The sequence below is a fragment of the Protopterus annectens genome, chromosome 11.part0, assembly GCF_019279795.1.
Source record: "Protopterus annectens isolate FY-2018-M chromosome 11.part0, PAN1.0, whole genome shotgun sequence".
NCBI classification, from domain to species: domain Eukaryota; kingdom Metazoa; phylum Chordata; order Ceratodontiformes; family Protopteridae; genus Protopterus; species Protopterus annectens.
This window is the reverse complement of record NC_056745.1, coordinates 1,247,116,954-1,247,139,613: the sequence shown is the minus strand read 5'-3', so window position 1 is coordinate 1,247,139,613 and position 22,660 is coordinate 1,247,116,954. Positions and strand designations below refer to the sequence as shown.

Here is a 22,660-nt window from a genome sequence, read left to right as displayed (position 1 = left end):
AAACACTGGAAGGTATTGTCTGCTGGGCCTCCTCAAAATCCCTCATGAAACCATAATATTGAGTGATGTTAGTATAGACTGACAAACCATTCAGTCTGAAAATTCAGCCAATAATATGCATCTGTACAAATTCACCCAACTTATAACCATATCATCTAGATACAACAAAGCCACAGACAGACAATGAACCATCAACTGGGTCCTAAGATTCTCTCCAAATAAAATAAAATATCATCCCATGGAACTCTGTCAGACAGCCTAAGTGGTCACTTACCAAGCTATACAATAAGACACCAAAGCAATACCCTAAAACACATCATTACAGCCTGATTGGGGGTTGGGAGAGTGGCTTAATGGCTTAGGTGTTTGCCTTACAAACACAAGGTGCCGGGTTTGAGTCTCACAAGGGATAATTGGCTAGGCTTAAAATGGCTCGCAAGGGCAGTTAGCTTAGTACTAAACTATGAACCTACGGTAAGAAAATGTACTATTTTTCATGAAGACACATTTATAAATACACTGTATCTCCTTAACTGGGAGTCACTATAAACTCTCCCCATAGATGATGCTATCTCTGAGTTCAATAAACTCTTCCTGAGTATTCTAAACACACTATTCCCATCAGAATAAATAGAGTTAAAGCCAACCCTGCCCCATGGCTATCCTTGGCAACTAAATAACTCATGAAACAAAGAGACAAAAATCATAGATGATCTGGTCAAACAAATAACACAGATTTCACTTTACTAGCATATAGACAACTAAGAAACCTCACAAAACAACTTATCACAAAAGGTAAGAAAGCATTTTCTTCAACCAGTCTAAACATATACACTAAAACTGCAAACTGTTAGGCCACTCTAGTAGCATAGATGGAAAAGCTCTGACTTCAGCCAGGTTCAATTAACTGCTCAGTTGACTGACTGAGCAGCAAGAAGGGACAAGTGTGCCCATCCTGGGAAGGAGGGAGGGTGCTTGCCGATAATGTTCCCTAAGGGGAGGTGTGATCCAAAGAGTTGAGTTGCCCTGGGACATTATAGTTGGGAACAGTGAAAAGAGAAAAACAGGTATAGTATTTAAAAAAAACAAAACAGGCATACTGCCAAGCTCCCCAGACACACCTTGCGTTCCATTTTTGGATCCAGCAAATACCAGAGTAATTTGGTGGGCGGATAAGGAGGATGACTGGTAGACCCAGTATGGACATGGGATATTGGGGGCTAGGCTGGTGTCATGAGTTCTGAGGGTACCAAAAAAATCCAAAACTGTTCTGGATCTCTATCAATAAACTTTTTAAATCCAGGACAAGCTACACAGCCAGCACCAAAAACACAAAAGCAAAATTATATTATAATTAATAAATTCAATACCCTGTTTATACAGATAATATAGCCATTAGCCAACCAAGTAACTATTTAAGCTCTTGATGTCCGTACACAATCAAATAACTTCTTTTAAAATTTTTCCTTCTAACCAGTTTCCACAGATACCATCAAAAATATCTAAAACAATTAAAGCCTACTGAAACTGCCAGTGACAATCTATATAGTGAATATCTTAAAATAGCTGTTAAGACTATTGCATACCTAGTTTCAATTCGGATAAATCTATCATTATCTGAAAATAAAGTCCCCCATCTATGGAAAAACAAAATCCATCATTATTCTACTACTCAAGGACGGGATCAATACAGATCTTCCAAAGTATAGGCCAATTGCCACTTTTTTCCTCTTTCAAAAATGTTAGAAAAATGTATTCATACTTATCTATTACATAGCTGGCTTTTGTGTTCAACCCAACACAGCTTCCATCCTCATCACAGCACAACTACTGCTTTGCTAAATTGTGTTAATGCTGTCAACACACATGGAAATGCTGGAAGCCTAGAATCCACCATATTCCTAGACTTTTCAAAAGCTTATGACACTGTCTCCCACCAGAAACTCTTACATAAACTCTCATCCTTAAGTTTCACCATCTCTTCACTGCAATAGTTCCATAACTATCCCTCAAACAGAGCACAAGCAGTAGCATTTAAAAAAATGATTTCTCCACTTTCTTGTCTCTAACTGTTGTCCCACAAGGATCTATGCTATGTGTTGTACCTTTCAACATGTTCAACAATGACCTCTAAAAATGCTACCGTAGACAGTATGCTGATGACTTGACCCTAATATGCTCTATCAAATCTCTCTGTAAGCTCCATGGCCTTACACAGCAATCCTTATTTGAAATATGTCTAAATAATTTACAACTACAAATAAACCCTAAAAAACTAAATTATTGTTCTTTACCCCAAAACACATCTCTACCAAAACAACATCATTCAGTATTATCTCTGCCAACAACACCATGATGGAACAAGTAAACCACACAAAATTACTGGGTGTCATAATAGATGATCAGTTTAAATTTGATCATTATGTATCACATGGGGTTAAAAAACTCATCAAGAACTAGGTAAATTATACAGAGTAAAAACCTACCTTTGTGAAATAGTCAGAAGATGCATAGCATCTACTTTTTTACTGCCAACTCTCCTTTATGCTGCCCCAGTCTTCACTAACCTTCAAGTCTCGCAACTACCCAAATGTGAGCAATGTGATAATAAAATATCTGAATTTGCAGTAAACTATAATAACAGACCACTGCCTAGCACTCAAAGAATTAAACTGATTAGAACTATTGCATCGCATAGCTCTTTCTCAACTAAGTACAGTACACAGACTTCTTTACAAGCTAGAAAATTAGCCAGTCCTTAAAAACTTAATGCAACACTACTCCCCTAAGTTTAATTTGTCATCTATAAAAAAATCACTAATCACTATAATTCAGGTATCTCAAATTCATGGCCTTTGAACCTCAAGTAGCCTTCAAGCTGGAAAATTTATTTATTTATTTATTGATTGACATTTGTTGACCGGGAAAGTCCACTTGGTCAGAAACACATTTTCAGTGGAGGCCTGGGGAGAAAAGCTCCACAGGTAATCAAATATTGTACAGAACAAATACAAAGTGAAAGAGATATACATGCATTAGCATAGGGTGGGGAGTAATGGTATATAGTTAATACATAATTATCAGACTGTATGGATACATAACAACATACTTTCAATCACAAGATAGTAATCATAATCATTAGTACATTGCACATATCGTAGGTAGGAGAAACAGTCTTATAGAGGAGGAAGAGACTAATATAACAGAAGGTTAAAGAGTAGGATCTGAGTAGTTAAGTGTGTGAAGTTAAGGGGGCTTATACTGTATTTCACAGGTACAGCTGCAATTATTTAAATAGTGTTTTTTTAGTGCAACTTTAAAGGCTATAAGGGAGTCAAGTTGAGTAATGTATGAGGGGAGGCTTTTCTATAGTTTGGCAATGTTGTAGGAATATAGGCAGTCCTGCTCTTTTGTTGGGTTTAGCTACATTTAAAAGTGTCCTTTCTGGAGACCAGAGGGTTCTAGTTGGGGTGTATGTGTGTAAGATAGACTGGAGTGCAGGACAGCTATCAGGTTTGAAAACTAACTTACGAGCAAGCGTTAATTGACTATAATAGAGATAGTGGTAAAATTCAAGCCAGGACAGGATTGAGATAGCTTTGCAGTGGTGTGAGCAGCTGGGCATGTTAGATGTTGATTTTTCTATCTTGTTGTAGCAAGATTGCAGCTTATTACTGAGGGATGTATGGAGGTTAGTGAAAATGGAGCTTCCATGCAAGAGGGATGGGATAAGCAAAGTGTTTGCTAGTTTTATCTTTGTTTACCTAGGTAGAGTTTATGTCAGTATAGTTTGCCAAGTTTGAAATGCGTTTTTGCTGCATTGAGAATGTGTTGTTCAAAAGAGAGTTTGTTATCAATAATGATTCCTAAACGTTTTGTAGATAGTACCTGTTCTATTTCTGTATTGTTATGTGAAAAATCTTGAGTTCTGCAGCTGGAGGTTTTGATAACAATAGCAACAATTTAGTTTTTGAGGGGTTTAGCATTAATTGACCATCATTTAGCCAGGTTTCTATGGATGTGAATGCATCTTGGGTGATCTTCTGGAGGTTAGTGAAATTGTTGGAGGATCAGATTATAGCTGAATACATACATACATACATGCATACATGCATGGGGGTGGGAGGCTGGCATAATGGTTAAGGTGTTTACCTTAAAGACCCAAGGTGCAGGATTTGATTCTTACATGGGGTAATTGGCTAGGCTTAAAATGGTCTATAATGACAGCCTAGTATGAACCTGCAAACATACATACAAATATTTCAGGCACGGGCATAAATGCCCTTCTAGCTTGCCAATACACTGAAACACTTGTTTCCATAATAAGTGTCCAGGCCATTTTAAAAATATCTAAACTAGTGCTTGCTTTAATGTAATTTGGTAGTCTGTTCCATGAATCGGGTACTTTGTCAGAGAACCAATTAGTACACTTCTCATTCCTATAGAATCTTCTGCACAGATTGTCTGATGATTCTCTAGTACATTTTGATAAACTCAAATATTTCCAGAAGTAGTTGTCCCTAAATGCCCTATATACCTGAATAAGATTTCCTCTTAGATATCTGTAAGAGACACTGCACAAGTTCAGATGTTTTAATCTTTCATAATAACTTAGATTTTCATATCCATGGATGTCCTTGGTATATTTCTGCTGTACTCTTTCCAGTTTACTCATGCTTGTCTTCTTATAGGGTTTCCATATTGTTATTCCATAAACAAGTTTGGGTTTAATGTAACTATCAAACAATGACTTCATTATTTTTACTTTCCTAGACTTTATAAATCTTTTTATATAACCTTTAGTTCTATAATTATGATTAACCAACTGGTTGATATGATTAGAAAAACACATTGCTGACACTACCCATATACCGAGGTCCTTATATGAGTCTACAGTTTCAATCACTGTGTGCTGTATCAAATATTCACTTTTCAGTAGTCTCCCAAATCTCATATTCTTAGTGTTTGATGTATTTATCAACATATTATTCTCCTGTACCCAAATGGTCAATTTAGTCAAGTTATTTTGCAGCCATGCCTTATCTGTAACACTTGTAATTAGTTTACCCAGTTTCAGGTCATCTGTGTATAAACTGTAGAACACCTCAGATGAACAAGTTAGGTCTGAAAGATATAATCTAAACAAGTAAGGGCCTAGGACAGAGCCCTTTGGGACACCCTGACTGTAACCTAGGATTTCACCTGTTCAGTTGATGTATGATACTTGTCATGTCCTATTTGTAAGCCACGCAGCTATCCATCTTACAAGAGTACATCAATACCTAGTTGTACTAATTTATTGATCAGTGTTTTGTGTATGACCATGTCAAATGTAGAAGTTAAGTCTATATAAATTATATCACAGCACAATTTTTCATTCATAGTTGTTATTATATTGTTATAGAACATCATGCTACAGGTGGTAATAGATCTATTTTCAACATGTGCATGCTGATATATGGTTTCTAGTCCCAAACTATCCATTTTGGCAATAAATTTTCCAATATTACCTTCTCCATTAATTTTTCCACAACATGAAAGTAGACTTAAGGGTCTATATGATTCTGGGTTTATCCTACTCCCCTTTCCCTTAAAGATAGGTTTAATAAGCGCATGTCTCCAATCATGAGGAATCTCCCCATATTTATATGACCTAGTGAATAACAGATATAATGGTAGTGTAAGTTCTTGCTGAAGTGTTCTCAGGTCATTGTTACTAATTATGTCTCCTCCCTGACCCTGCACTTTATTTGGATCCAGTTGGAGCAGTTCTTTTTTGGTATAACCTAATTTGATTTCGGTATCTGGGGTTTCTTCAATGCCACTAGGACAACTTATCACCCCTTTTGTGGAGCCAAACTGCTTTACATAAGCTCTTGTAATTATATCTATAATCTGTTGTGTCTGAGAATAAATTTTAGAATCTGCATACAGTTTATCAGTTTGTGTGTCTTTACTCCTTCCACATCTTATGTATCTATAAAAAGGTTTCCTAGTATGCTCAATATCTTTATATAAATTTTCTTCAAATTTTTCTTGATCTTGTCTCATACTATGCTTAATCATCCACATATTGAATTAATAGGCTTTGTTGGGAGGCTTTATTAAGATCATTAATGAATATGTTAAAGAGCAATGGTCCTAAGATGGACCCTTGTGCTATTTGCCAGATACCCTGATTGTTGATTTTGCCATGTAAATGATTGTTATTTATCATTTAGGTAGAAGAAAACCAGGTTAATATGCTTAGAGAGCATCCATGTTTTTCTAAATATTGTAATAACCTAGGATGTGATACTGTGTCAAAAGCCTTTGATAGGTCTAACAGGAGTACTGACATTGATAGGCAGCATCAAGAGCTTTATTCACAGTATCAGTGAAGGAGAGTAAATCTGTGATAGTGTTATGTCCAGGGTGGAATCCATGCTGATTGGGAGCTAGGAAGTTGTTGTTAATGAGGTGATTTAGTAATTGGGATTGTATGCATTTTTCTAGGATTTTTGATGGTGGGGAGAGAATGGAAATTGGTCAGTAATTTGAGAGATCGTGTGCATTACCACCTTTGTGTAGTGGAGTTATAACTATAGATGAGTGAAGTAGTTAAACTACTTTTCTAGCTACACTGCCAAAATTTCTTTTTGTTTTGGAGATTTTGGCCCTTGCCTGAGTTTGCTATTTGCCATCGAGCACCAGTGATCACTTGAGATTGAGATAAACATATCATTTAACACTGTAGATGACTCTCTATATTCAAATAATGTGACAGAACTATGGAACCACATCCCACTACCACTGACATCCATTCAGAATACAGACTATAAAACACAACTAAGGCTTCATCTATCAAATCAATGGCTCTGTTCCCATACATCTCTAGGATAAATGCCACCTTTATCTTCAGCTTGCCATATCATCAAACCATTTCTCTTCATTCACAGTCCTTATCTCACAAGCAGTATTTACCAATACGTGAAAAGGTTTCATACATTTCCTAGTCATATACATAGTTTTGTGTCACTGTCCACCCCACCTCTGTACTTCTAATATAAACCTTATGATAGTCATCTCTCTCTATGTATGTATATATATATATATATATATATATATATATATATATATATATATATGTGTGTGTGTGTGTGTGTGTGTGTGTGTGTGTGTGCATATATGAACCTGCTTTATGTCCCACCTCTTAACTACAGTATCAACAGTTTCTACCCTACCATGTTACTTCCTTCATCTCCATTTCTTTGAATTTCTAAGAACTACTTATATGAGCTATTAATCAACTCTCAAATGTTCTATGTTCAACATCTACTAATGCATAGATATCTTTTATATCATAATAGTTGGCTTTATTTCACAGGAATGTAGTCTAATTAGCCAATGAACATGCAATTGTTAATATATTTTAATTACCATCCATTCATGTATATTACTAAATGTCTGTTTAAAAATGTTTGTAATAAGTTTGAGCTTTTATCCTCAGCCCTCTTTACAGAAAAGTCTTTTGTTCGACTAAACCCATTGGATAAACACAGTAAACAAAAACAAAATAAAATAAATTAAATGAAACAGAGAAATAGAGAAGAAAAGCTCTCTTTTCATTACAAACATTGATGCTTTCGACCATTTAAAGGATATCTAGCTTATAAATGAAACTGCTTGTAGCCTGATAATATTGATTGATCCAGAAATATGCATTGCTTTTTTAATTATTAACAATGATCTTGTCTTTTTTAACATAATAAAGGCAAGCTAGAAAAATAACTACCTACTGCATTTAGAATTAAAGATAGCCTGACATACTTTAATAACTTTTTTATTGCTTGATCCATAGGCATTGGGAAAAAAGTTTCAGAATACAATCTTCCAAGGGAGTGCATTAGAACATTTTTCCCAACTCGGAAGTGCTTTACGTTTGTGAGACCAATAAGTGGAAATGATCTGCGGAATATTGAAAATGTGCCTGAGGACAAGTTTGACCCCAAATTTCTAGAAAGTGCTCATAGATTCTGTGAACATATTTATGAAGATTCTCAAGTAAAAACACTTCAAGGTGGAATAAAAATTAGTGGGCAAGGTATGTACAAAAAGAAAAATTCCATCCTTTTCTGTTGAAAAGTGAAATTTTAATTAATTGTCAAAGCATTGAAACAATGATAATTCTTAATTATTAGTACTGATATTGCTTTAGCTGCACCCTGCTATGACTTGGTGACAAAAGCGTTTGTATGATATAAAAGTTTTAAATAAGAATATACAATAGAAGACTGGGACAGCCTCACATAAATCTGTTTAGGGGTAAACATATACATCTTATTTCCTATGAACTGTTCAGAAATTTGTTTTTGGATCCTGTGGTCATTTTCCTGTGTTGTATGTAGGGCCATACTTCTTTAAACATAAATATTTAAAATTATTTTGCTATCATTTTGTGGAATTACCTGCAGAGAAATTATTTATGCCCTGGCATTTCATACCTTTATACCCCAGATGTTGGTGAAAATGATTAACTCTTTAACATTATAAGAGCCCTACTTAGGTCCAGTGTGGAAATGCTTAAATAAATGAGCTGCCTTTACCCTCCCAGTCCTTTTAAAGAATAAAAATATATTTTGTGAAATGAAACAAATAATTGGAAATTAGAAAGGAATAAGAATGAACTGATACGTTGTCCAGTAAACAGTTTTGGGTCTAGCCGGGAAAATGGTATTTCTGCATTTTGATGGATCAAGTTGCAAAAGCCAAAAATAGTGAGCAATGGGTATGTAGAGCAGAGGTAAAGTTAGAAAAATCAGAGTAAATCTGAACAGAGGAAGATGCTACATAAACAACAAGACAATGGCCCAGACAAATGAAAGGAATGAAAAAATGACAAGTATATCCAGAAGGGATTATTGTTGTAGCTTTACAGACGGAATGAAAATTAATGTATTTTTCAAAGAACTGATAAGATAATTATACATTATAACATAAGGGCAAGTATAGACAGGTGTCACTGACTTATGAGGAGAGATAAAGAAGAAGTGGCCTGTTAGAAGATGGTTTGTTTTGTATGTATATTATATTATCAGAGATATCACAAGTATAATCATTTAACTGTTTATTTTTTAAAGCAGATAAACTTTATTTGAACAATAAAAAGTGTAAACCAAGTGGGGATGCCTTATACAAGACAGAATAAATGATACACACACACACACACACACACACACACACACACACACACACACACACACACACACACACACACACACACACACACACACATTATATACAAAACAACTTCAATATACTCCATGTAACTTGCAGATTAGTTTAAATACTACTACATAATTTAAATGTTTACAGAATAATATATAAAATTTCAACAATTTGCATCAAAAGAATCCAGAATGTTAATTACAACAGTCATTTTCTAACATGATTTAGCCTACCATTTGAAGAGTCCAGGACATTCACTTAAACTGAGTTTTTCTTTTCTTTCAGTTTTATGTTCATGTTGACATTTCCAAGTCATGCAGTACCTGCATTATTCTGGGATAATTCTTGTGTTTTTATTTGCAAATGGGTACTCTTTTTAAAGCCAGCTGGTCCTAACTTGTCTATAATGATACTTTCCATTCAAACCCAATAGACATTGTTAACATACTAACCAACAAAATGAAGAATCAGGAACACTGGTAACAACTTTACGAACTTAGATGAAAAAATAACTTTATTCTGGGCAAACACCAGAATAAATGCATTAACAAAGTACTTTCATCTAGAATTATAGACTTTGTTAGAGTTAATTCTGAACAAACTAGATCACAGTTTAAATATTCTGGGGAAATAAACTGGATACAAAATAACCAATCAGTTCTAATTACAAAAAGTCACCTATTAAATTAATGGGATATACACTTAGAACATGTAACTTCTAGAATAAGTGATTAAAGGGGCATACACTTAGAACATGTAACTTTTTAGAATAAGTGATAATAAGAAGTACATTTTTCTCTAATCATTATAAGAATGTACAAAAAAGTTAAAATTGCTTTTAAAAAAAGCATTTAAAACTAAAAAAATTGTGTGTTCTTTTAAGTACAGTCATAATAGACACTGCATCATTTATACCAGGGGAAAATGTTGCATTTAACCGTAGCTGCTGGCATACCTCTATATATTGTAGCAAAGTATTTGTATTACCCCTGGTGTTCTTCAGGACTGCCTTGTTTATAAAAAAAATAACAAATTTCTTAAAATTAATGCATTATATTGTATGCCTCTATAACGCATTTGATGATTTGTTAATGCAGTTATTGTGGTGTTTGTCCAGAATAAAGTTGTTTTTTATCTAACCAAGAGTTCATAAAGTTGTTACCAGTGTTCCTGGTTCTTAGTTTTCATGTGAGCGTTTGATTAGAGAAGGATGCTATCTTCAACTTTATTTCCGGCTTCACCACAGTATTTTACATTGCTTAATGAGCTTACTATTTTATTACACCAGATTGCAAAATATACTACACCTTTATTTTTTGTATTTACAAGTATTTTGGCTGGCCAGTGATGCATGGGACATGCTACCATTGATGACAGAAGTTAAAGAGGTTTTCCACAGGAGGAACATTTTTAATACACATGGTATGGATAACAGAGCAGAAACCCTTCAACTGACTGTTGAAATTAAACTTGATAATTGGCTTGGCAACAATATGTTCAGTATGAGCAATGCTTGTATGACTTCTAGTTTACGTACTCAACTGACTGATATTAAGAACAAGCTGGCTAAATTGAGAAGCTTGAAACTGGAGAATTCTCATTTTTTTAGAATGTATAAAAGTTAAAAAAGTGCCCGAAGTACTAAGGGTATGGAAGTTCCCTAATGGGTCTACAGTGAGTCCTGAGTTAGTTAATGATTTAGGGGCACTATTTGACCCGACTGCTCTTAGAATGTTTGAACTGCTACTAAAAGACAATGACCATAAAGTAGCAACTTTAAATGAGAATATTAAATCCTTAAATGAGTCTATTAAACAAGATTTATTGTTTCCATTATATAGAACTGACTATACGGCTATATTTTCTAAGATAGACAAACAAGTGGAGATTAAAAGACTGGTATGATAAGAAAACTATGAAGAGACAGGCTTGAATATGAAAAAGGAAAAGCCTTCTTTCCTATCCAATGAAGTGTACCCTCTCCCCCATTAACAAGATAGAGCTCCAGTTGAAGAAACGGAGCCACAGAGATGAATTCCAGCCTTTTTTAGACAGTTGTCAGAATCACCATTCTGAAAGAATAGTAAATCAAAGAATGTTTAGTCATGTCCCCTTAAGATCAGGCCGACTAAGGAGTCGATCAATGAACCTCCAAAGACATGGCAGGGGGAGGAACAACAGGTACTGACTGAATGTATATGTGGCTGTGGAGAGCAAGTTTGGACATTGCCAGTTGATTCTTTCAAATTAATTAATTTATCCAGCTGCCACATGACCCAGCAAACTTTAAAGATCTTAAAATGGTTTTAAATTTATTCCCAGATTCAGTTTGGCTTAATTAATACATTATTCACCAGAAGTTTGAACTTAAGTATATTTTGCAGATAGACAACATCCCCCCTTCTTCCTCCTTGAATTTTGTGAGAAAAAGTGTCTTCATTCCACCCATGAATCCCTGGGTAGCAATATTTGAGAGGCTTTGTGAAGATCAATTTTGTAGTTTATCAAAATTTTAAAAAGTGAGAACTGAGCAATTTAACATCCCATGACAGGTAGGTTCTTAGCAATTTGGTTGAGAACAAGTTACGCATTATGAGACTTGACAAAGGAGGAGGGGTTGTCATTATGGATATTATGATGGGTTGTCAACATGGATATAATAAGTTACTGAAGTAAAATTTTCTCACTCCTTTCAGGTGAATGCATATACTGAAGAGTTTCCAAGAATGAGATAACCATTGCTTACAGCAAGATTGATTGGCACCTGGTTGACCTAATATTTCAAGAATGTATTGATAGGGGAAGAAAAAAATATTTACAAGTTACTAAACCTGTAATCCCATATACTTTTGGTACCCCCAAAATCAAATCCATAAAAGTCAATGACATCCACCTTTGAGACCAATGGTGGCAGCCAGGTCTCCCAAAACAGAACCTCTTACAAAATTTGTTGAGGCCAAATGTAAAAGTTGTTGGACTCATATCCACAAATCTTAAGACACTCATGGCATCTGTTAGATAATTGGACATTGGAATTTAATAAAGATCTATAGTTTATCACCATGGACATAATGAATCTATTTTTGATCATTCCTCAGTCTACGTGCATGGACTGGTTTAGAAAAATTTGAGTACAACATGTTTTTCTTGACAATAACAATATTTTGGTTATTGAGACCCTTTTGGATCTGGTCTTAATAAACAACTACATCATTTTTGATGGTGAACATTTCTACCAGGCCTCAGGTGTAGCGGTGGGGGTGGCTTGTGCCCCCCGATTTATGCTAATGCAGTCTTAGTCATTTGGGAACAAACATATCTTTACTTCTGCCTATTTTGCCTAAGTACATGCTTATTGCAGATATCTTGACAATATCTTAACTCTATGGAAGGGCACTGAACAACAATGGACTGAGTTTTTGGCTATATGGGAGGAGTTGACTAATTATCTACAACCCACTAGTCATATTAACTTGCAAAGTATCAAAATTTTGGATATCAAATTATTTAAGGATTTGGTCAACATATGATTTAGCTCTACCATTTGTACTTATGCTTCGCAAGTTGTCATCCCTTTTATCAAAAGAGAGCCATAGTCAAGGGTCAGATGGTCCGTTTGTCCAGATTAAACTTGAATGACCACAATTTTCTGAAAGAAATGGACTTTTTGTGTTTCCTGTTTTAAAATAGAGAATATCCTATGTGTCTTGTTGATGACATCAAAGCTGAAATGTTAAATCAAAGGCCAACAAGATTTGCCCTCATTTTAATTTCTTGCAACAGGGAACTGATCCAGTTACCACCAAGGCTTTTTCTAACCACTGAGATTACCATATTGACCAAAGAAAGATTTTCATCTATATCTTGTCATGCTTTGGTCATTCCTATGGTAATGATACACACACTCGCCCAGAAGAAATAAGTTAAGTGCTATTGTTCTTTTATTCAGAACTTCCTCAGAGCCATAGACAACAACAGATACGTTGAATCTGTAAGAAGGAATTGGGATTTGGTATTCCATGGCAAAATGAGAGCCATTTTAGAAGACAAACTCACTATTGTCTTTAGAGAGGAACAAATTTGAAAAACATTCTTGAGCAAAATCACGAACAGAATCTTTACATGAACAACAACCACATGTATGCTTGTGGATGTTGTAAACAATGTAGATTTGTTAATGTGGGTCCATATGTATCTGTGAAAAGTTATGATCAGACCCTTCCATGTCCCAGACGATGCAGTTTTGACTACTTAGGAGCTGTTTATCTTGCATGCTGTATAGCATGTGAAGTTTTCTATGTGGTCAACTCACTGAAAATTAAAAGAGAGACTAAGGGAGCATATCTATGACATTAAAAAGAACAAATCCACAAATGCATTATACAGGCATACAAGATCATGTATTAATTTTAAGAAATTTGACTTTTTTTATTAAAGACCAGGCAGTCCTGAAGAACACGGTGGGAGATATAGACACTTTGCTAGAATATAAAGAACTATGCTGGTAGCTACGTTTAAATGTGACAGTTTCCCTGGTTTAAATGATGCAGTGTCTATTATGATTGTTCTTAAAAGAAGAGCAAATAATTTTTAGTTTTAAAAGCTCCTTCAAAAGCAATTTTTAACTCTTTGTACATTTTTATAATGATTAGAGTTTTGCTTTTTACTATCACTTGTTCTACAAGTTACATGTGATAAGTGTATATCCATTTAAGTTTCTTGGTGACTTCTTGAAATTTTATCTGATTGGTTATTTTGTATCCAGTTAATTTCCACAGGATATTCCAACTGTGATTTACTTTGTTTAGCATTAACTCTGAAGAAGTTTATAATTCTAGATGAAAGCACTTGGTTAATACATTTATTGTGGTATTTGCTCGGAATAAAGTTGTTTTTTCATCTAACTGAGAGTTTGTATACTACCAAACAAGTTTTTGGCCAACATCTCCGCTGTAACTATCATTCAAATTACAATCATCCATGAGTCACTTCACCCATCCCTGAAGATCATGTTCTGAAGGTACTTTCCAAAACCAAAATATTGGATTGCCTAATAAACGATGTCAACCGTGAACTTATTGATCCTTTCCTTACACTGTTTAATCTAAGTCTATCCACTGTCTATGTCCCTGAATCCTACTGTGATAGTGATACCCCTCCACAAAGGTGGACCCACCATGAATCCTGGAAACTAATGCATCTTATCTGGAAAGCCATGGAGTGCATCATCACCAACCTTATACCTCAAATAAATCAAATAAAAAAATCTGATTAGGCACAAACTGCAACAGTTTGACTTTGTAAAAACAAGATCATGCCCACTAAGTTTTCTAAGTTTCTTTAAAAAAGGTGATGGATATGGTGGACAGTGAGCACTATGTTCATGCTGCCTATTTTTATTTGGCCAAGGCATCTGACATCATATCACATGATGGAATCATAAACAAGCTTATGACTTTAAACATTGATCTCTGTGCAGTAAGATGAATAGCAAACAGGCTCAAGGACAAAGCACATGCTGTCAGTGATGCCTCCAAAGTCAGAAAGAAGGTGACCAGTCGTGCCATGTAGGGGTCTGTATTGTACCTATTCTTGTTTGGAATTTATTTTTCTGATGTTTTGTGAACACAATTTGCTGATGTCTTCTAGCTGGGTGTCTCTGTCAAGTCAACCCACGATACTTCTACTCTTCAAAATGAAATAGCAAGACTCAAAACTTGGTGTGCTGAGAAATTTCTTCAGCCTAATGCATCAATAACACCTCATTATCAAGAGATTATCTGATTATAGACCTGTGCATCTGGGTTGATAACTTCTCTTTCCTTTGATCACAACATGGAGAATGTAGTTAGCAAAATCCTTAAATATTTCACAACTTATTGCCAAAGGCATTTCTTCTAATATCTAATACTCTTCTGTTGTCCAACCCATGAAAGAATGTAACATACCCTTTGATATGTATCTTACTGGAAAGATCAAAACATCTGAAAAAAATAACAAAGAGGTTCCTAACAAAAATTATCCCTGGTCTTAAACATTTTAGCTACGAGGCCAAACTAGAATACTTGCATCACTTCCTAGTGTTGAATAGGCTCCTGAGGAGTGATATGGGCCTTGCTTTCTGTACCCTGAGGGATCCTACTATCCTGAATCTCTTTTTTTTAGCCAACACTAGAACAAGAGATCTCAACCTACATCAGGAAATACATAAAGGTTGATTGAGGCCTAAGTTCAACATCCAGTGCATTCCTCTAGTCCAGAATAGACGCCCCCCCATACAAGTCAAGGAATGCAATTCCCTATTAGCCTTGAAAATGGCTTGGACAACTTGGACAATGGGATGGGTTCTTTTAAGATTAGTTAGGGGCTTATAGGCCTTGTCTTCCTTGAAAGGAGTGGTAGAGTCTGAGGTACACATGGCCTCTGGTCAAATTGCCTTATATATCCTGTGATCAACATCAAGAGAACTCATACAGTTTGAGACATTTTATTATGAGAGACAGTATATCCCAAACCACTGAAATATAAAAAAAACAGATAGAGTAATTTGATCAGGCCAAATTGCATTATAAAGCTCTTGTAATTCTTGCGTAAAGGAATTCATCTCTGAGCATTCCAAAAATACATGATGCCAGTTTCCCAATATCCTATCACCACATCTCCAACAGAGAGGGACAACAGTGGAAAACATATGTGCTAATCTTGAAGGTGTGTAAAAGAAATTCAATACATATTGCTACCCAGAACATTGTATTTTCTTGATCTTGTTGCATATCTTGGGGACCAGATCAGTGTCTGCTTGAAATCATCAGATATCTGAAATTTTAATTGTCTTTCCCAAGCTATTGCATTAATGTAAATGCATTAGCTCACAAAAGTTTAGTGCCAGTTAACAGTTTATATAACATACTAATGATCCCCTTTTTAGAGTAGGAGTCTCCTCTTGTTTCAAAAAGCTAAGCCATCCAAAGTGCTAGTTCTGTTTTTTTTTTTTTTATTATACTGTAATAAGCATATATTAAAAAAAACAACAACCACTAGTTAACCACAGACTTCTCTGCATGCCCCTTCCAACCCATATTTAAATGCAAACTATTTTCATATAATTAATACTACCTTCCAAATGTTGTTTCCATTAGGTTAAGATCATGGACATCTTCATAAGACTATAAGCATTCTAGCAGTATGAATTCTTTAATATGTAGACATATCTATTGGCAATAACTCTTTGACCCAGTTAAGTATTCTCACTTTTTTCATTGTCCATATAACCATTTTAATAATTCTGAAACGAGTGAATCTCAAGTTACCTGTCTCTCATCCTTATAATTTTATCATATAAACCCTGCAGATCCCAAACTGCATAGAAAAACACAATGTTTCATATAGCTTCATATTCTGCGACTAAAATATTGTGAAGTATTTTGATTTCATAGGTTCATAGGTTCATACTAGGCTATCTGTTGTGGCTTACGCCACCCCTTTAGTATGGGGAACTATACCCATTATTTTGCTGTGCCTCTGTCGAGCAGTGACACTGAGGTAATCCCTGGGGTATATCTGCGATCTCCCATCCATTGGTCAAGATTTCTCTTGAACAAGGCCAGCGAGGTGCTCTGCCTCACATATACCGATTTTGTTCCACAGCATAGGAGTCTTTGGGTGATGAATCTATCCCTCCAGCATGTCCTATTAATAGCCGTGTCAAGATTTAAGTCTCCGCCCTTGTGGCTCTGATGGATCTAGATTTTTGAGGTGAAGCATATTCATCAAATCTGGGTTTGACATGGCCTTGTATGTTAGGCAAAGGTCACCTCTGAGCCTGAATAGAGCTGGAGTTCTTTCAGTCGGGCAGCATAGGACAGATTTTGAGACCCTTTATCCTTTTGGTGAGGAACTTTTGTGGCCTCTCCAGCTGCTGCAAGTGTCGGGTCAGATACATTCCGAATGGGGCATTGTACTCAATCATTGGTCTGATGAGTGATGAGTAAAGGGAGACTATGACCTCCCTTGATCTAGATGAGAATCCCTTCATGATAAGGTGGGAAATGTAGAAGGTCTTCCTAACTACTTTAGCTACATGGGTGTCGAATGACAGACTACTATCAACCTGGGTCCCCAGGTCCCTGATAACTTCTTCTGTGCTCAGTGGATTGCCACCTATTTGGTAGCTAGGGGTAACCTTGTTTTTCCCGAAGGTATGACTATGCATTTTTGGCATTTAACTTTAGGCCATGACTCTGGCACCAGTTATCCGTTTCTGTGAGACCCTTCTGAAGGATATCTGTGTCAGATGTGTTTTCTACTATGGCCCAGTTTGCAGTCATCTGCAAACTTTGTCAGCCATAACCCTCCTGTGTTTGCTTGTACTTCGGAAGGTAGATGCCAAACAAGAGTGGGCCCAGGACTGAGCCCTGTGGGACACCACTTGTGACAGGCTTTGAGTCTGACATGGCGCCAGCAACTCTGACCCTGTGGGTTCTGTCACTCAGCCAGTTTGCAACCCATCTTGTGATGTATGGGTTAACATTTAAGCTGATGAGTTTTTCAATGATACCCGAATGGGGTATTGTATCGCCAGATCGAGGTAGGCTGTATGGACTGCCTTTCCCTCATCAATGGCTTTGGTGACTGTTTCAAAAAGTCAACCAAGTTTAAAAGGCATGATCTGCCTTTGACAAAGCCAAACTGTTGGATCCAAAGTCTGCAAATTCCTATGTCTTTATTTATGAGGTCCATTATGATCCTCTCCATGGCTTTGCAGATAAGGCTTGTCAAGCTAATGGGCGGTAATTTCCAGGGTCGGTGGAGGCACCGCCTTTGTGAAGTGGGACCACAGTTGCAGTGCGCCACCTCTATCCAGAAGTAAGACTTTGATTAAACAGCTGTCCTAGCTGTGGGTTTAATTCCTCATTGAGTTCACACAGCCGGGGACACCATCAGGTCCCATGGATGCTGTGTTTTTGCTTTGGAGAGAGCAGTTCTCACTTTGGAGATGTTTGGGGGCTGCAATCATTTGGTATAGATATCTCTCCTTTTTGGGGAGGGGAGAAGTTTGCACTGAACCTGTCAGCCAGTATGTTGGCAATGTCTGTAGGATCAGTAATCTTCACATCATTTTGAACTAGTTCTGAGCATATCTGGGAGTTTCCTCCCAGGTTTCTAACATAGCTAAAGAAGGCCTTATGATTGTCTTTTGAGTCTTTAGCTATTTTTCTCTCAAAATTTGCTTTGGATGATTTTATGAGAGCTCTTAGTTTTTTACTTATAGTGATCAAGGGTGTCTTACCTTTTAAGGATTTTGCTCTATCTTGTAGTAACTTCCTCCTTTTGTTGTAGAGTTTGTTTATGGCTGGGGACCACCAGACTGGATGCTTGCCTTTGGTACAAAGAGTCTTTGTTTTGCTTGGGATTGCCTTATCCATGCAGTCCTGCAGGTGCTGGTAGAAGGCATTTGTAAGTGATTCAGCGGTTTGAGTACTGGGCCTTAAAGGAGACCACACTAGTCTTTAGAAGTGTGAAGTCGGCTTTGAAGTTCTTTACTGTGGTCTTTTTATTTCAGGTGGGGTGGGATGAGGACCTCCAGCGAGATTAGTTTGTGATCTGATCTCACCAGTGAGGGGTATACTTCCAGTGTTGAACATTGTGCTCCCATGTTCGTGATGATGAGATCAAGTATGTTATCTCCTCTTGTGGGGATGGTGACTAATTGTTCCATGGCATTTGAGTTTATGAATTCCAGGAACTTTTGGGCTAGGGTGTTTGGGCTTGAGTAGTGTTCCCAGTCTATATTAGGGTAATTGAAGTCACCTAGTATGATGGTGTTTGGTGATACATTTATCCCCTCTAGTGTTTTCAGGAAGGCCATGTGAGGTTCCTGAGTTTGTGAGGGTGGCCTGTAACATGCTACAATTTGCAGAGCAGTCTTGCCTATGGTTAATTGCACCTGGATGGTCTCCGATGCATCGTGCGTTGCCACCACTCTTGAGGTGTGGGTGTCCTTGATGAATATGGATACCCCTCCTTGCTTTCTTGGTATTGTCTGGATTTTGGGGCCATGATATGAGGTAAAACCTGATAGTGCTGGGGTGCTCTCAGGAGCCTTGAACCAGGTTTCTGTCACAGCACAGACATCGATGTTCTCCATACTGAGAAGGGCCTCGAGTGCGTGCATATACTATAAAACTCAATGTTAGGAGCTCCCAACCTGCCCAAAGATTACTTAAGGGAAATTTCCCAGTTGACTTTTTATTTCTCTCTAGACTTTAAGGGACTACTTTCATAGTCTAAGGAATAAATCCAAAGGGGGAGACACAACTTGATTTATGAAATCAAGCCAATGTAAAACCTGTTTCCTCTGAGCAAAGTCAATGCATATTACTTTCACCTCTGAAAAAGATTTTTAGCTTCTTCAGCACAACTACCATAAAAAGATATCTTACTGAAAGGTAAACTGTTGGCTAATTTTATGCATAAGCAGATTATCTGGTTGGGTTCCATAAGAAGGGGGTAGTAATCATTTTGCTTGTAATGAGGGACATAAATTTGATAGTGTTTGCTTTTGTGTAGTTATTCTGCAGCACACAATACCACCAAATTTCTCAAATTTGTGAAAAATAATCTAAAAATCTTAATATGGATAAGATAAGTAAATTGTAAGATCATCAGCATGTAGAAATATTTTGCATGGAATGTTCATTATATACAATTCTCTAACAGGAACATTTCTTAGTGCATTTGCCAGGAGCTCAAGATATAGAGCAAATTCTAGCAGGTACAGATGTCACCCATTGTTCCCTAAAGAAAATGAATGAAAAATCATTGCTCCAGCTTTATATTTGGCTGGTACAAGATTTTAAAAATATTTTGTCAGCCCCACAAACCTAAAATGGAACCAGCTATACAACAATATTCTGAATAAGTAATTCTCTACTTGATCAGATGTTTTTTTCTGCATCTCAGCTTGCTTCTAAGAGAGGGGAATCACCTTAGAATCATGTTCTGACAGGAAGGGTTAATAAGATTGTTAAATGTGGTTCAGTCAGGAACAAAATTGGTTTGATCATAACATATTGAAGAAGGGGGAAACCTAGCCAATGTTTTTGCCAGAAGGGCTGTAAAAACTTCTGATAAAAAGGTTGTCTATAGTAGCTTATTTGTGAGAAGTCTTTCTCTTGTTAGTAGTATTAAATTGACTATCTACTTCCAAAAATATAATGATAGGAAGGATTTAATTTGCAATAGATGTGAAATTAATTTTCCCAGCAAATGTATTTTGAATGATAAGCCTTTTACATGGCACTCTAACCCTTTTTTGTACTTTCACAGGTTTATAAGCAAGTACAAGGCTACTTGCCCTTGTGGACCATTTTATATTTAGCCAGTTTCCCTTAATGATAATCAAACCCTGTATCTCTTGTGACAAACCAAAATGCTGCCAGCCCAGCTAGCTGGAATTTTGTAAATAATTCTATGCCATTTGTGAATATTAATATGATTTTTATAGAAATGTAACAGAAGGAAATACTGCCAGCCCAGCTATCTGGAATTTTGTAAATAATCATGTCATTTGTGAATATCAACATGATGCATATGCTTGTCTTACAAATGTAAGAGATCTCTATGTTATGAGTATATTAAACTACTGGTGCAGAAGTGTGAACAGGGTTTGTACAGTACTGAGCTTCAATGATGTGTCCACAGTGTACCCTACTGGAAAAGAAGAGAAATGTATATAAACTATATACCTGTGCAAATGTATGTTTTAATAGCAGAAACTGGAACATACAGAGTTAACTTGCAAAACTTGAAGATAAGTTGAAATTAAATTGTCTTATGATTGTGCTATAAAAGTTAGTTTCAATTCAGCAAGGAAAAGTGTTTTACGTTTGTGTTATCTTTCAGTTACAGTTCAGCAGCAGATACAATGTCTAGAACTAGAAGTTTTTGTATTGTCTTGAAACAAAAATAATTGCTAGGTTTCAAATGTAAAAGCATTTTATTGTTTTACAACTTCCAGGTTCTTCAAACTTCTTAGAAATATGTAGTTCTTACATAGAAATGTTAAAATTCTGTTAGTATCTGCTTAGTCTGGGAACTGAAGTCAGGTGACAAAGAGTGATGTCATCCAAGCAAAACCAGCATTAATGTTTATTATTAATTTAAGAATTTTCTCAGAGAGAGATTGGGCATTTTGTATCTTGTCTTGGACCTAGAAACATCCACTCAGCACTTCTGCCTGCATGTTGTAAGACTTAGGGCATAGTATCTCTCTTAGATATAAACAGGAATATAGTAAAGATTAGTTTAGATGTTTTCTGTATTTATTTGAGACTGTCCTGCAATGTTGTTTTAAAATATTTCCTGTGATTTTGAACTCTGACGTAACTGTGTTTGTTTACTGAGTATTGTTTTGTTCTTTTATTATTTATTATTAAATATATTTAAACCTATCTTTGTGGCTGATATTTGTGAGACATACTTAAGCTGTTAGAGTACTTGCATATCAGCTTAAAACGCTTTTTATTTTAACAATAAACTTATGCTCAAAAAAATATTATTTTAAGTACTTGCATATGTATTTGGAGACACTGTACAAACCACTCCTAAATAGCCTTGTCAGTCTTGGTCAAAACTACCATTTGGATTAATAGTAACATTACACAGTAAGATTGGACACCCTTTGCTAAGGGCCTTAAAGTAGCTGATAACGAGCTGTCTGGTGGCAGTGATAACTACCTTATAGTCTGGGCAAAAGGGGGCATAGCTAGTAAACCTGTCCTAGCCTTCCGCAGGTGTGTGTGTGTGTGTGTGTGTGTGTGTGTGTGTGTGTGTGTGTGTGTGTGTGTGTGTGTGTGTGTGTGCACTTGTATATAAATCAAATCTCCAAGTGTGTATGTATCAGCTACTTGGGCAGGGACACGAAGCACTGATTGGGCAGAGAAGGTACTTGGTCACTTGGCTGAGATCTTAATCCTATAGCTGTGTCAGTGGGGAGTCTTATTGAAGATCTGGAGAAAGAGGGAGGAACCAGTACCAGACTGTCTGTGATTGCTGTGTGCTCATAAGGGAAATTTCAGTTAACTGTGTGTGTACTTGTCATCCTACCAATGTGCTGAGATCTTAATCCTATAGCTGTGCCAGTGGGGAGTCTTATTTTGGATCTGGAGAAAAAGGGAGAAACCAGTACCAGACTGTCTGTGATCTCTGTGTGCTCTTAAGGGAAATTTCAGTTTACTGTGTGTGTACTTGTCATCCTACCAATGTGCATGTCCCTCGTTGTTGCCAGTGGTGAGTATTGAGGCTCCTTGATTACTGGGTCAGTGCAGGGAATGTCACATTTCTCATCTCTGATCTTTTGTTAATAAGGAAGAGGCATGGTCAAAGTTTAATAAATAAATCCCAGAGGCTTCAAACAGTCCTTCAATAACTGGTGATTTTTTAGAAGTGTCTG

The 22,660-nt window shown here is 36.3% G+C and overlaps 1 protein-coding gene across 1 annotated transcript in view; it reads left to right on the top strand.

The window, feature by feature from the left end:
- LOC122815810 (guanylate-binding protein 1-like) overlaps positions 1 to 22,660 on the top strand; it is an 869,945-nt gene that overhangs the window by 188,966 nt on the left and 658,319 nt on the right. The window contains exon 5 of the mRNA XM_044088612.1: positions 7,841 to 8,083. Coding sequence (XP_043944547.1) covers positions 7,841 to 8,083 — 243 coding nt within the window. The remainder of the gene's footprint in view (positions 1 to 7,840; positions 8,084 to 22,660) is intronic.